General features: G+C 42.2%; 1 protein-coding gene across 1 annotated transcript in view; it reads left to right on the forward strand.

Annotated features, from left to right (window-relative positions):
* The window catches only part of DSTYK (dual serine/threonine and tyrosine protein kinase), a 61,959-nt gene extending 46,893 nt beyond the window's left edge, over positions 1-15,066 (forward strand). Inside the window, exons 6-13 of the mRNA XM_050955590.1 lie at positions 1,494-1,670; positions 2,067-2,196; positions 3,282-3,438; positions 4,209-4,341; positions 6,075-6,188; positions 6,738-6,852; positions 8,135-8,269; positions 10,530-15,066. Of these exons, the coding sequence (XP_050811547.1) occupies positions 1,494-1,670; positions 2,067-2,196; positions 3,282-3,438; positions 4,209-4,341; positions 6,075-6,188; positions 6,738-6,852; positions 8,135-8,269; positions 10,530-10,717 (1,149 nt within the window). The 3' untranslated portion in view covers positions 10,718-15,066. The remainder of the gene's footprint in view (positions 1-1,493; positions 1,671-2,066; positions 2,197-3,281; positions 3,439-4,208; positions 4,342-6,074; positions 6,189-6,737; positions 6,853-8,134; positions 8,270-10,529) is intronic.
* Positions 15,067-16,241: the final 1,175 nt, after the last annotated feature.

The raw sequence follows: 16,241 nt of genomic DNA on the forward strand, positions 1-16,241 counted from the left end.
GCTACTGACTTTTTAGAGCAGCTGAGGAAGGGGTAGTGATTTTACTGAGTCTGCCCCACAATGTGGGGCTTCAAGCCAAAATGGTGTTTCATTTGTTTTTTGTGTTTGAGCAAACCTCCCTCAGCTCCTCCTTCCTCCAGGCCTCTCTTTGACAACAGCCTGTCCTGCTTCCAGAAAGCCTGGGATGGGATAACCAAGGACTTGTGAGTCTTGATGATAGTCCAGTCAGCAAGGGGTATCCCATACAGGCTCAAGCTGTTTTTATCCCCTAAGTCCGTCTTCAGGGGCCTTTCTCATCAAAGGCTGAGAGCATCCACCTTTTGCTTCATGTAAATAGGAGAGGTAGAGGAAGTTCACACCCCCACAGAGTTCAGGGGCAGGGGACTTCATTCCTACTGCATCCTAATTGCAAAGTTGGGAGACAATACTTTTTTTTTTTTTTAGCCATTGCTTCAAATTCTGCATGGTTACCCTAGACTTTATAATCTCCTCTTTGGATCCCATGGACTGGCTAACTGCTCTTGACCTTCAAGATATGTATTTTCCCATCTTAATCCTTCCAGCTCATGGATTCCTGGCAGGAACATCTGTACTATCGGCAGAGTTCTACCCTTTGGTGTCTCAGCATCCCAATAGGTGTTCACCCAAGGCCTAGTTTTGGCAGCTTCCCACCTGAAGGCAAGGTATCAAGGTGCATCTGTAATGGACGATAGGCTGGTTGGTACAGGGGAGCTCCCCCAGCAAGTGGCCGACTTGCTTCGAAAGATAGTGAACTGCTTTTTAGTCACTGAAGTGTGGAATCTTTGTGGACAATAACTTGAATGGTTACGTACAGTAACTGTCAAGTATCAGAGGGGTAGCCGTGTTAGTCTGGATCTGTAAAAGCAGCCAAGAATCCTGTGGCACCTTACAGACTAACAGACGTTTTGGAGCATGAGCTTTCGTGGGTGAAGACCCACTTCATCGGATGCATGTCATGTCACATGCATCTGACGAAGTGGGTATTCACCCACGAAAGCTCATACTCCAAAACGTCTGTTAGCTTATAAGGTGCCACAGGATTCTTTGCTGCTTGTATAGTAACTGTGATTCTTCAAGATGTGTTGACCACAAAGATGCCATGACCCACTCTCCTTCCCTGATGATTGGAGTCCTGCTCCTAGGGGATCCCTATTGGAAGGAATGGAGTACAGGTGCAGCTGGCCCTGCCTGCTTAGCTACAGGGAGCAAGGGGGTGCTTGGACTGCAGATTTGGCCCCAGTGAAACACTGCTGTTTGAAAAGAAACTGGACTTGTGCACATAGGGCACCTGCATGTCAAGAGTAAAAGCTGTGTGGGCAACACATCTCAAAGAACCATACTTGCTCTTCTTTCTGAATCTGATTCTGCCCTCAGATCAACTCTTAAGATTTCAAAAGAATTAAGTAGCATATATAGGGCCTGAGGGCAAGATTTGGCCCTTCAGTTTAATTGGTTTAATCCTGTTCTGTTAGATAATTCAGCGGATTACCTGGGTCAGCCCACCTGCTATCACGATGGAGTGGAAGCGGAAAGTAGCTCAGGATGCCATTGAGAGCCTCAGCGCCTCCAAGCTGGCGAAGAGCATCTGCAGCCAATTCCGGACCAGGCTAAACAGCTCTCATGAGGCTTTTGCAGCCTCTCTGCGACAGGTAGGTGTGAGGCTGTGAGGTGGGCAGTGCAAATGCAGAGCACCATAAGGAGAAACAAATTGGGGTTTCTGTATAGTGCCACTCCAGGAAACCAGAACTGTCACAAGTGAGATGGCCAAAGGGTGAGGCAGAATAGTCAGCCCGTTGCTATCCTCTTCAGTGTGGAAGTATTGCCTAATAGTGGGAGACACTCTGGCATGTGATGCTTAGGGCTCCAAACTATCTTGGAGCCCTCCCTGCAATGAAGTGGGTGCCCTAACGAAATGACCCATCTTGAAAATGGGACCCCATATGCTCCAGTGTCTTACCTTGCTTTCACCTTTTAGCTTCTGTGTGAGGCATGTGACCATGTAGAATGACTCTACACATACTATCTCTGGCCTTCTGTCTTGGTAGCTAGAGGCTGGCCATTCAGGCAGGCTGGAGAAAACGGAAGACCTTTGGCTGAAGGTGCGGAAAGAACATGCCCCTCGGCTAGCCCGCCTCTCGCTGGAGAGCAGGTCTCTGCAGGATGTGTTGTTACACGGTGAGCACCTATACCTGATCTTCTTGCCAGAGTCTCTTGGGAGGGTGTTTTTGGATTAGTTCTGTCCTGCTTCTGCAGGGGTTGGGGGAGCAAGGGCAAGAGGGACTCCTCATCTACCTGTAGATTATTATACAAGAATAGTGTTGGCTGGAACACTAGTTTTCTTCGGGCTTTGCTTCTAATTGACACGTGCCAACTAAGTCGAAGCATTGGATATGGTTGCTTCTAATCCTGCAGGACTATAAAAGGGAAAAACCTCACTCATTTTCTAGTATAGGACTTTGTGGGAAGGCTGATCGGAGGCAGTAGGATAGCTGAAAACAATTAGTTTGTAGATCCAAAACTGGGAGAGTTCTATGGGGGGAGGTGTAAATTAGAGAACTCTTTGCAAGGCTAATTGTTTAAGTCAAATATACTTCAATGCTGTGCTCACTTTTTTAAAAAGAGAAACTTTACTACAAATTTGTGGGCATAACAAGAACTTTTAGGAAGGCTCGATAAAGGCGCAGAGATTTGTTTTGAAGACTTAGTCTTAAATCCGCTGAAAGACTCCCTGGGTCGATTCATAGAATTGATAATAGGATATGGAAGGTTCAACCTCTATGGTTATGGGATCAAATCCAGACTTCGTGGGTACTGACCAAAAAGATTGTCTGAGGTTTATGTGGCTTGTATGCTGCTAGCTGGAATGAGTCCTGTTCACTTGCAGACTGTTGCTAGATGTCTCCCATGTTGGCAGTCTCAGATTAGACAAAGGATCGAATGAGCAATGAAGATAGAACTCCCCTTTTTCCTCTTTGGTACCTCAGCATATGAGGGTGAGTCTCTCCTGCAGAAGAGTCCAGAGAGAGCTTTTACAGGGCTGTTACTTGTTCTGCAGATGAATATTGTGGCCTATACGAGTTCCAGTCCAGCACTGACCTAACAATTTAAACTACCTGATTTCAAGAAGGACTCACCTACCACCCCCTGAATGTGAAATACTAGTTGTTCCTGGCATCATCATAGCCAGATACTTATGCTAGAAGGGGAGAACACAGAAACTTTACTTCTGATCACACTGACACATTGCTGTGTGTTTGCAGGTAAACCGAAGCTAGGCCGCGAGCTGGGCCGAGGGCAGTATGGAGTGGTGTACTTGTGTGATAGTTGGGGGGGCCATTTCCCATGTGCACTCAAATCAGTCGTCCCTCCAGATGAGAAGCACTGGAATGACCTTGCACTTGAGTTTCACTATATGAGGTGTGTATTGGTAAACTCTCCACTGATTTGCAAATGCCAGTTGAACCTAGTTAGATTCCAGTAGCTATGCAGGCTGGCTTACAAGGCTTGAGGCAGAGAGACTTTGGTCCAACGTAGTTCCTTACCACTCCCAGTGACTTGGTCAGTGCTGAGGATTGCCACTAAATGCTGCACAACTTTGAGTGAGGACTAGATAACTGTCAATGCTACTTGTAGAATAGATAAGACAGTGCAAAGCTCACGTGCTGCCCCTCCTCATCTCTCCCCAGAGCTGATTCTCTTGTGTCTGAAATACTCCCGTTCCCTGCTGCTTCCTCCAATAAAAGCCCAAAGTTAGTATTGCATGCTGTTGCACGCTTCTCACTGTCCTGGCCTTGGTATCTAATGTACTGACTCTCCCTTCATCTAGTACTGAGCACTCTTTCTGCCCAAAGTGTGTGATTCTGCATTCACTAAATAAAATGACAGTGGGACTACAATGTAGGAAACGTAACCAGCCTTCTCTGTATAGAACTGCCTCTGCTGCAGTGCAGATCTCCTGTTACAACACACTGACTCAGTGATCTGTCCTTTGCTGTAGCCAGAGTGGTGATAGCATTGTCAGTCATCTCCTCTCTTACCCTGCTACACTTGTTAAGAGCCCAGATGTTGGCTGTCTTATAAGGAGACTAGGCTTGATTTAAGAGGGCAGGAGGGGGAACTGGGCAGAATTGTAGTCTAGGGGAATATAGTCACATTGTCTGTCTATTGTGCTGATTTTGTTTCTCCAGGTCTTTACCAAAGCATGAGCGACTGGTAGATCTCCATGGCTCCGTGATAGATTACGGCTATGGAGGAGGTTCCAGCATTGCTGTCCTACTGATAATGGAACGGTTGCACAGAGATCTCTATACAGGACTAAGGGTGAGAAGGGAGAGTGGCTGGAAGCACCAACTGAACTCATAAACTGGTGTAGAAGAAAGTTACTGGTCTGTTTACCGCTTTCTGGTGTCATTTTCCTCAATATATTTATAACTGAATTTAGTCGGAGCAAGTATGTGTTTAGCACTACATGGAAGGCATGTCATGCATCCATATACAATCTCAGCAGCACTCAGAGTACCTAGAATGGCAAATTGCTTAACTGTGACTGCTGCAAATTTTTGTGTTTGCATGTAAAATGTAGCTTTAGCTAGTTCTGGTCTGTGATTCAAACAGTCAGGAACCTAAATGTTAAAGTGGACAGTATCCTTGATTTGAAAAATTTGGGCTACAGAACAACCATAAAAATACATCTGAGCTCATTCTTGGAGAACTCTTGACATAACTAGACCCAGCTTTAATTATGGAAGCTCCTAAAACATTATAGATCCAATTCTCCTTTATATGAAGGCCCTCTTATACAGCTGGAGAGGTGTAAAGCGACGTTAGTGTAGCTGAGAATTCAGGCCTGCAAATGGCCATTTTAAGTAGAAGAAGCTGTGTTGGCCTATTTTACACAGGCTACCATACTGCCAGTGTGTCTGACAGTGAAAGTCCCCTAAAAGGGAAGTCATTAGCTGAAGGCTCAAATGCTAGATGGAATCAGTACTTGAATTTCCCAAGGTATAACTCTCAGCTTTTATGTGAGAGGTTCTGTTCAGGTGACTTTTCAGATTGCTCTTTGCGACTATGTCCTGTAGCACCTTACACTTCCAAAATCCCTCTCAGGCCAGAGAAAATTTTTGGGGAATCGCTTCATCGATACAGCCAAAATGAAGCACAGCCACCTGTGGGTGGAACACAGCAGCTGTCTAACAGAACAGTGATGCTAGACTATTTGGACCAGAAAGTGAAGAACACATTTTTTGCTTGACAAAAACCCAATTGAACAGTTGGTGCTTCAAACTGTTGTAAACAGCACAAAGCTAGGATGGTGTGCCCTGTGTCGTAGCAGTGGAACAGACAAAACTTAGTTTGATTTAAACACACACAGGTATAAAATGTAGGAATTAAAAAAAACTAGATTTTGTGCTGTAGAAGTGAAAGGAAACATGACTTCTTGGGGTAGTGATCTAAAATCAAGATCTTTCTGAAGATCTTATAGTTGCATTACTGTAATAGTTACATAATGCTTCAATGTGGCTGAGACTACTGTACTGTGTTTTTTTTGATCTGGCCTATATTGGTAAAGGTGGCATAAGAGATGCTGCATCGCTTGATCTTTAGCAGCTGACAACTTGGAACATCTTGGATACCTTATTTTCAGAAGACATGTGGCCTTTTTGCTGTTGGCCCATCCATCCCTTTCATCTTGTTGCCTGCAGCCTTGGCTGACTCCATCAAGCAGTTTAATAGCCACTTTGGGAGTAAATAGTGGGACCATGACCGCATGTTTCATTACTGAGCAAAAGAACTAAACAGACTAGGATAAGCAGATACCATGTTCAGAACCTAGTGTAACTAATGTACCAGGATCTTGGCAACAAAAGCAGCTCATGCCAAGTCCATTCCATTGCCTGGCATTCACCCATGGCTCTGGCAGGAGCTCTGCATGTGTTAAAGGGTCACTTAGTAGCTAGATAGCATTTACTGGGAAGGACAAGGAAATCCTACAATTACGAAGTAACTTACATTTGTAGGATTAGTAAATCATCCTGTGTGTGCCTCTTCCTCAGGCTGGGCTGATACTGGAGACACGGTTGCAGATTGCTCTGGATGTAGTTGAAGGGATCCGGTTTCTGCACAGTCAGGGGCTTGTTCATCGGGACATCAAACTTAAAAATGTATTGGTAAGGGAAATCTTTTTACACTTAAAAGCCTTTTTCTCTCCACTGCCAAAGGGAACTAATAAATTGTTCATAGCATAGACAGTACATAAAATAATGGCCTTATTCACTTAGATGTTTCTGTAAGAAGACTTACGAACAAATGTGTTTCACTTTGATAGCGCTCTTCATGAACTCTCCACACTCACTACAAATATCAGTGTTACTAGGTCCCTGTGAGCTGTAGAAGCATTATTATTATTATTTTGCAAGTGGGATAGTGACTTGTGTGAGGATAGTTTGTCACAGCTGGGATTAGATTTAGGACTTTCTGGTTCCCAGTCCTGTTCTCACACTGCTAGACCATACCTCCTGGTTAATAAAGATGTAGAAACTTGTAATGTTAGTTAGGACAGTAAGAGAGTGTATAGCAGTCAGTAATTCAGAATAACATACAAACTCCCAACAATTCAAACACGAATACATTTTGTAAAGTTGCTTTTAATATGAAAAAGCCAATAATAGGGTTGAAAGCATGATTAACCATCACCTAATGTATGGATGGCTCTACAGCTTGACAAAAAGAATCGTGCCAAAATCACAGACCTGGGATTCTGCAAGCCTGAGGCCATGATGTCTGGCAGTATTGTTGGGACACCCATCCATATGGCTCCTGAGCTCTTTACAGGTAAGGTGGTGAATGGCATCTCCTATTGACTGTCTGCAGCTCCAGTCCCGAAGGCCCAAAACGCTGTACTATGCCTTTTAACTCTTGAGGGGGAAAACCTAGTCAAAACTGTGGTAGACTTCAGTTGCGTGTGTCGTGTATTTAACTTCACCTTCCTGTATTTTCAGTCTAAGTGGTGATGATCTCCATTCTTTTTTCCTTTGAGAAGAGTGGTTACTATGGGATTCATATGACCTACAGAAGTCAATAACAAATTAATACATTGGAAGGGCTATTGGAGGTATTTAGTCTCTCTGGTACAAACCATTTAAAAAAGGTTAGCTGTATTTTCAGGGTCTGAAAGGGTTTCATACAAATCGTAGAAGAAGTTTTTAATGCAAAAAGTTGGGGAAATTCAGAGTTGGAGATAACACTTAGGCTTATTTCCCATCCTCAAGATGAAATAAGTCTTGACTCAAAATTTGACTCTCAGCATTATGGTTCTAACACAAACTATTTTTTCCTTTTTAAATTTATCCCTCTCCCCCCAGCCCCCTTTGCTTTAATTGAAGCCTTTTTTTTACAGTAGTTCCTAGAGGGCTCAATCAGGATCAGAACCCCATCGTGTTAGGTGCAGCACAAACATGTTACCAGGAACAGCATCTTTTAAGATAGACTGATCACAGCAAATCTGTTTGTGTGTACTTCAAAGGGTAACATGCAGATGCTCCTGATTTAATAACAGTGTTCATAGTTAACATGCTAGGTTCTGATCCTGAAAAGACTTAAGCATTTGCTTACCTTCTAATTTATCCCTCTCCCCCCAGCCCCCTTTGCTTTAATTGAAGCCTTTTTTTTACAGTAGTTCCTAGAGGGCTCAATCAGGATCAGAACCCCATCGTGTTAGGTGCAGCACAAACATGTTACCAGGAACAGCATCTTTTAAGATAGACTGATCACAGCAAATCTTTGTGTGTGTACTTCAAAGGGTAACATGCAGATGCTCCTGATTTAATAACAGTGTTCATAGTTAACATGCTAGGTTCTGATCCTGAAAAGACTTAAGCATTTGCTTACCTTCTGTATACTGTAAGTAGTCTCATGGGCTTTAATAGGACTGCTCTGCGTGTAAGTCTGTGAAGAAGTAGAGGCCTTAAGTTGGTTTCATGCTGTACAATAATACACAGCAGGCTGTGATGCAAACACTCAAGATTAGTTTTGTACCTTTTTATTTTATTTTGGTTTCAAATCTGGAGACATTCATTAGTCCTGTTGTTCAAACCCGTTTGCTCATTTGCCACAGGGAAATATGATAACTCGGTGGATGTTTATGCATTTGGTATCCTGTTTTGGTACATCTGTTCAGGACACGTGAAGTTACCAGAGGCCTTCGAGAGGTGTGCAAGCAAAGACCACCTTTGGAACAATGTTAGAAGAGGTATGTATGAGTTTATGCTGCGTTGCTGTTAGGTGATCTAGTACTGTGTGAAACCTCCTGGAAAAGTAATCCTTTTTACACCCTTAATTTTTCCTGAACTAGGAACTGTATTTCCAGTCTCAGCCTCCCTATGGATTTAGTGGCCTTTGAGTAAAAAGTGCACTGCTGACTGTCACCATCTAAGAGTATAAATGGGTAGATGGCACCTGACACTTTCCTCTCTAAAGATTAGCTGTAATCTGGGCAGACTTCAGTGGGATATGCTGACGGCATGTCACTTAAGGTCTAACTGAAATCTCCCTATCTACTGGCAGAGTTCTAAAATAGCTTCCAATAAAACACAACCCGTCCCTGCTGATTACTGTAACTGTGCTAGCACAACATTTTAAATGCCATTCTTGCCTCAAAAGGACAATGTATTAAGGTTAGAAGGTAGAGTAAACCACATCCCAGAAACAGCCAGACATGGCATAATCCTTTAAGGAATGCTTAATTCCTTGCTATTTCCAGATGCCATCAGAATCCTTCACCCTCAAGTGTTTGACTAGGTGCTAAAACTATAAAATGCTGGGGATGGTTAATCAGTGGGAGATTGAAAATTTTTTACAATAGAAGACTGTTTATTATCGTTTTCCCATTCTGAGCAATGAACTTCTGCTTCCCAACTTAGAAAGTAGTTTAACAGGGCAGTTGCTATCCTGTGGTAGCATATGCTTTCCGTGATGAATCTAGTATAAGAAAGTGTCAATGCATTTACCTTCTTAAATTCCTGTCCACAACTTTTCCATGTATGAGAGAGACTAAATCAAATGGGTGAGCCATGCATTTTCTCAGAAGGAAGCAAGATGTGCATTCAGTCTCGTGTTCCAGGACGGAGTTCTGCAATTGTTGGCTAGCTACTGAAAATATCTTTTCCCCTGTACTGTTAAATCTTTTCCTGTAGCCAGCTGCTTCAGTGGAACTGAATCATGCATGTCTGTACTTGGCTTGGTGCCTCCTGCCATTACCAGCTGTGAGATTTAACAGTACACATTTCTACAGCTCCTAAAACCCCATCTGAAGTGACTGGGGAAACTGTGTTGGGCACTGTATTAATTTAGATGGACTAAATGGGCCAAAAGTATTAATGTAACTCAGTATCAGGAGGTAGCCATGTTAGTCTGTATCCACAAAAACAATGAGGAGTCTGGTGACACCTTAAAGACTAACAGCTTTATTTGGGCATAAGCTTTTTTGAGGTGAAAAACCCACTTCAGATGTATGGACTGAAAATTAGATGCATATCTTATGATCATAAGATATCACAACAAATATTGATGAGAAAAGGTAAGAAAGGGAGGTCGGCAGACTGAATTAGTCCAAACAAAAAGCCCTATTGCTATAACCCAAGGACTATTAAGATTGTGCCTGGTAGACAAGAAAAGTATAGTACCAAATATCTGTAAATCAAAGCTGGTGTGTCAGAAACTAGGTCTAATTGGTGGACCAAATCATGAGGGGATGAGCTATAACACACACCACTCCCGTTTGGGGTCCATAATGAAAAGAGACTTTGGGGAGGGGAGAAAAACTGGCTATGGGAGGGAGCGTCACCATCCTGGCTGCCACCCCCCATGATCTCTTGGGTCTCTGGCCTTCATCATCGTGATCCTGAGAGAGGGACCCAGATGAAATCACCAGCTCTACTGGCTCCAGCTAAATCCCAAATACCACCTGGGATGAAACAGGATTGACCTTCACCACCACCAGCCCATCTCAACTAACTTCTCCTTTCTCCCAAAAGGACAGTTATTTATCATTTTAAAACTGTCAAACAGAGGGATGGCCCTTCTAAAACTTCTCACTGAAAGGGAATAAAGGATATTAATTGAAAGCCCTATTTAATATTTTGTTCTTCTTTCCTATATCCTTTATTAAAGGTTTTAAAGGATTTTTAATGGTGTTTGTACCATATCACTAAGTGGCCGGACATTCCTGTATACCAAACCTCAGACCTTGTTTAACACTGTTTAATGTTGGATACTTATGATCTTAGGCTCGCTTTTCCCAGGGAAGCCCCTAATATTAGGATAAATTTCTAGGCCCAATTATCACAACAGCACCTTCTTTACTAGGAGTGTCTTGAGAACTGTTAACACTTACTCTTCCCTGGCCACTATAATCTGAGCCAAAGTGACTACCATCAAAGGATCGCCTATGCCTATTTAGTCAGGATTTTCTAGCTGTTACCAGCACCTGTTCTTTCTATTTTATTTTCCAGGAGTACGCCCAGAGCGCCTCTCTGCATTTGATGAGGAATGCTGGCAGCTGATGGAAGCTTGCTGGGACGGAGACCCTTCTCAGCGTCCCCTCCTGGGCATTGTCCAGCCCATGCTGCAGAGGATCATGGACAGACTCTGCAAGTCAAGCTTTGAACAGTCAAACAAAGGGTTAGATGATTCTACTTGAAGGAAACAAGAAAGAACTGTTTTATTATGGGAGAACTCTGACCCCCTACTTGCAGGTATCTTCTTTGAAGAAGTAGCTCTTGCTGGGTAACCGGAGTTGCACCGGAGCAAACAAAAGATGTCTCGCCTCTGAGAGCATTTTGGACAATCCAACTTGGGTAGCAGCAAGAAAAATCCACTCCAGTGCACAAGTTACCCTGGCCCCCATTTTTATTACAATGATAAGTGAATAAATAAAAAATGGAGAATCCAGGCCATTTGGACTGCAAGGGATCTCTGCTAATCCCCTCCAGACTGACTGAAGGAAAAGCATCCGGTGCTCTAGGTAGCAACTGAGTCACTAGGGATTTATTACTGCAGTTCTCACACTGTGGTAATGGTTGAAACAAAATATCTTCCATCTGCTATCATCTGTGGTTGACCTTTAGTATTTCCACCAGCTTTCCTTATCCTCAGAATTTGAGCTTGGATGGTTTGGGGGGCAAATGACAGTAACTACCTGGGGTGAGGCCCTTAGGCTACAAGGGTTGGGGGGGGGGGGGAAATATGAGTGTCATTGTGCATTAGCTGCTTACAACACTCAGTATGTTTACATTGACAGGATCAAAGCATCCACACTTTACCTAAGGGGGAATTTCTGCATTCCACTGCAGCAGGAATACCCCCAAAATCATAAGCTATCTGACTTTTTTTTTTCCTTCCTCTTACTTACTCGTAACCTGAGAGATCACTTTTTGTAAACAAGTTATTGCTTCAAATAACTCTGCTTAATAGTGGTTGTTGGGGTGTCTAACCTGGCCTTTCTTTTAGTCTTTTGGCAAGATGGGGACTTCAAACAAAAATGGTTCAGAGAAATTGCACATAGTATTTATAGAAACACAAAACATCATTAGCAACTATTGACTGATATCCAAACCCACTGGAAAATTACCAGTTTGTGTTTTTAACTAAAATGCTTTCCTTGTTTTGAACTAAGTGTAAAGGCAATGATGGTTTTAAATTCTGCTATTGACATTTTAAATAAGATTTCTTCAACTTTTTAAAGTCATTTGCTGGGTGAAAAAGTACCCAAGGGAAAACAGGTCTGCCATTCTTCAGTGAGGGGGTGGAATGGTGCAGGGGTTGCTGTGTCCACATCTGATCTCTTCACTTCCTTGGGCTTTGCAGTTTGGTTGTATTAAAAATTGGAGGTCAATTGCAGGGGGTGTGTGGGGCAGGACAGTCCTGATACCCCTTACATGAAGGGCTCCTTCTGAAAACACACCCTTGCCACAGTGTTTCCTCTGCATTTGGTTGGGCAAGGTTGATACTTTGAAGTGCTTGGGGATGGGGGACGGTAGAAGGAGGGAATCTGAATGGAGAACACCTTTTGTATGTGTGAGGAAACTGATTACTTGGCAGTTTGTCCCTTGGTATAACAACATCCCCCAGTGCAGGAGATGGGGCAGGCAGCGCCTTCATTTTAACAGGAAATCTAGCATGCCATGTGCAAAACCATGCAGGGCTGTGAAATTATTACACCTTGCTGCTGGAATTTACTGGGTGGTACAAAGCAAGATTGCAAACAGTCCCCTCTTGCCTGCTAAACAGCTTGAACAAAGGAGAGGGATAAATAACCCTGCAGTGTTACTCAACAGTCTAGTTTAACCCATCTTCTGCATGCAATAAAACTGAAATAATGCTTTTTAAAAAAAGATTGCTTTTTACTTAATTACAGACGATGTCATAAAAACTGTCATCATAGTTCCGTAGACAGAGTGCAGCCTCTCCTGTAACTTGCATGGAAATGGGTAGCAGCTATAAATCACATGCACAGAAAACCCAATCTCTTTTCAAAGCAGGATTATTACTAGGAACTTCACTGCCTTGGGGTATATCTATGCCACCAATGACTTTAACAGTATTAATCAGTTTTATATCCGTTTACCTTGTCCAATGGTGGCTAGTAACTACGTTGAGAACTAGAAGAGTCTAGGTCAGTATTTTTGCAGCTATAGACATAGTTTGTGTAACTAAACAAAAAAATAAATGAATAAAATGTAAATCTATATATACAATTCCAGAAATGTCTTGTATAGCTTTCTCCTTTGTGGCACCTTCCTGACTTTTTTTTTTTAATCCTGTGCCTTTTTAATGCTGACTGTAAGTACTTTGAAATCCCCCTTTTTTTTTTTTTTAAATAATTCCCCTGGGATTGTTTTATGTATCCACCACACATAGACCTGCACAAGTTTTTCCACATTTAATACACAGGCACTTTCCTACACACTTTTTTTTCTGTTGGGCACTTGACCTGTTGCAAAGCAGATTTCACATCTTTGTTTTTGCTTCAAAAGTAAGAACTCTTCAATAAAGCAAAGGAAAAACAAGATGCATAAACGATCCCATTAAAAGGCTCTACCAGCTAACCAAAGAGAGTTGTATGTGAGTTTAATTCTAGCAGACTGAAAGACAGTAACAAACTTGGATATTTGTTAATATTGTGTAATTGACAGCTAGCCTTGTATAGAAATACAGAGCCTATCATATGAAGCAGCCTTCATGGCCTGTGGATGAATAGATAGATGGATGTACCATAAAATACTTGAACACTAGGCTGTAAAATGTACCTTCACTGTTAGGCATGTAGAAAGAGCTCAGTGTTGTTAAACAGGAATTCTGGTGGCTTCTATTGTATGTGGACCCAAATCAGTGGTGAGTGCCAGTAAAATAGTGTCATCATTGTCTTATTTTAAACAAGACACTCTACAAAAGACAGAAATCCTTCAAAAGGCTCAGGCTGACTTAATGTGCATTTCAAAAATATACAAACCAATGGCACTCTTTGCCCCCCAAATCCACTATTCCTACCCAGTTTTCACTTCAAGCCTCTCTAAAGATGCACAAGTGGGGTTTAGACCTAAAAGGATTTGAATGGAAGCTTTGTTTACTTTAGCTGCATTGTAAGGTTTACTTTCTGCCACTAATTTGGTGGCCGTACCAGGTGCTCTAGTATAATGCTTATTCTTCGGTGAGTTGGAAGCATGTACAAATAGGATAAAACTAGTTTACTGAGCAAATGTAGTTGCAGGGTTAAGACTTAAACTTGAAAGCTGCTAGTAGCTTACTGGGCAGAGATAAGAGCCACTCATCCCTGGCTGATTTACCAAGGTAGCAACTCTTCAGCTGTTGCTCTGTCCAGGATAGAAGTGGCTCGATTGTTTCATACACTACATATTGTGGAATGAGATGGAAGAAAATGCTTCCTAAATGCAGTGGAAGACTGGATCACAGTGATGCTAGAGGACTCCAGCCTCAGTGTTCTGATGCTTTGCCACTGCTGTTACTCTATAGCTGTCAAATGTACTGTATATCTGGATCTGTAGGACATTTTCTTTAGCTGGGCAACTGCTGGTTGGTGGGTGGGGGAACCCAAACATGTATCTAAACCGACTTGAGAGGGTTGCTAATTACATTAAGCAAACTCTACAACTTGCTCATTCCTTTTTAACTAAAAAGCAAGCTGCTCCAGTTTACGCTTTGCACATTTTTTTGAATGCGCTAGCCTCTTTTCCCCTCCACAGTTTCTTTGGAGGGGTAGAGGATATTTACATTTCTGTTGGCTTACACATGGTGACAAGTTGTGTAGAATTTCAGAATGGGATTGAGTAATCCCTTTGCATCCCTTGCTGAAGGAATAGCTGTTCCCTGCTGTTCTCCTTTCCTTTGTGTTCATATTGCATTCTCTGGACTTGCTGGTCCTACTTGAAGATCTAAAAGTGACTTGACTTTTTTTTTTTTAAATACTTAAATATTATAAGGTTTTCCTCTCCGGGAGAAAACAGGAGCACATCTGCATTTAAAAACTCCCTCAGGGGCTTAAGTAGCACTAATGTTAAAGGTTTTCATTTTTACTTCATGCCCTTTATTTTGGGAGCCTGTTGAACTTTGGCTGACCTGAAGTTCAGTGGTGAAAACTGTTACATTTTCGGGGTTAGGGGGAGAAGTTCAGAACTATACAGCTCCATTGTAATGTCATTAGATTTTGTATTGCTTTTTTATTTTAAACTTTAAAGGACTGATGTATATTACATTGTTAAAGGAAAAGGTAACGAACTTATCAAGTGTGTAGGAAAAAGTGCAATAACCAGGAAATTGACATCAAGAACAAACTAAATCTTTTCCCTTGTATTATAACTTTCTGCAATACTAATTTCCTTTCCTTACCAGGTCCATATGTGTATTTTTAAGAGACGCGACTGTGGGTTAAGAAGGCTTCATTTAGTGCCATTATCAACTTGTCTGTTTTATAGATTGTTAGAATGCACAGAACACATTGTGCTGTATAATAAAGGTCACATTAACGTTTTATGTTTTTGCATTATGTCTGGCTTGTTTTCCCCCTTGACTATACTCTCCCACCATATGTCTCTTCAGATAAAGTCCATAACCCAAAACTGCCCAGGAGCATTTGCTGAACTCCAGTGAAATGCTGCAAAGCTAAAGCTAGCCCTTGGGATTGACACTGGTCTGCCTCTTTTACCAGTGTAAATGAATAATTACAGGGTTGTCAATAGAGTTGGACCTGCATAAACCTGGTATGAAATAACTTTCCTCTTGTACCCTGCTATGGAGAAAACTTTGGAATGAATAAGTACTGTGCTCTGAGCTGAGGCTTTCTGCACAAGCCCCTTATTTTGGTTATACTCCCTTTCAGTCAAATACTGTTACCTTCACTCTCAGTAAGCTTTCCAAATGAAATATTGTTGTTACGGATGTAGCTTTTACTGAGCAGAGTAGCCAGAAGAAGTTTGTTCCCATCTGCTAGCTGTGAGGGTTGACCTTTATCTAAAACTCCTGTAATAATCCCATAGTGCTTCTTCGCAGCTCAACCTTATAAGCTGTCTCCCTATCTAAAGTGAGAGCCCAAGCAGAATGAAATGACTGACTTGGTAACAGGCAATAAATGTGGCTTTCATCTTACAGGTAAGTTAGTAAAACATACTTTGTGCCTGTGTCTGATACTAGTACCATAGGCTGTCTTAGTTTCTCTTTTTGTGTGTGTTTGGAGGTGGGGTAAGGTATCGTGTCACCTAATGATGGGGAGATCTTGCCCCTTACTTTTACTAATTTGTCAAGTTTCTTAAGTTGCCCTTCAGAAATGGCACACTTCCTCTTTTTAAGCAACTGGTCTGCTGGAGAGCAGAATCCTCTAGTGCAGAATTCTATAGCAACCTGGGGGACGAGTAACGAGAGCCACTTAAATGAATGAACGGAAGCTGCTTATCAATTGCTCTAGATATGTGCTTCATACACGTCCAGCTTCTCTTTCAGAGCTGGAGTTAAGTCAGTGTCACTTAATCTACCACGAACGAGAAGTCTAGTGCCACCTTAAAGACTAAGTCTCTAAATACAGACTACCAGAGTAATCCTTCCGATTTTTTAACAAGCTCCGTTACAGAACTTGTTAAGCGGGCCGAGGGCAGGATACTACACCGCCAGCCTGCTTTTACCAATGAGTAAGGTTAGCTATTTAGTAATCTCTG

Source organism: Gopherus flavomarginatus, chromosome 5 (assembly GCF_025201925.1).
Source record: "Gopherus flavomarginatus isolate rGopFla2 chromosome 5, rGopFla2.mat.asm, whole genome shotgun sequence".
NCBI classification, from domain to species: Eukaryota; Metazoa; Chordata; order Testudines; family Testudinidae; genus Gopherus; species Gopherus flavomarginatus.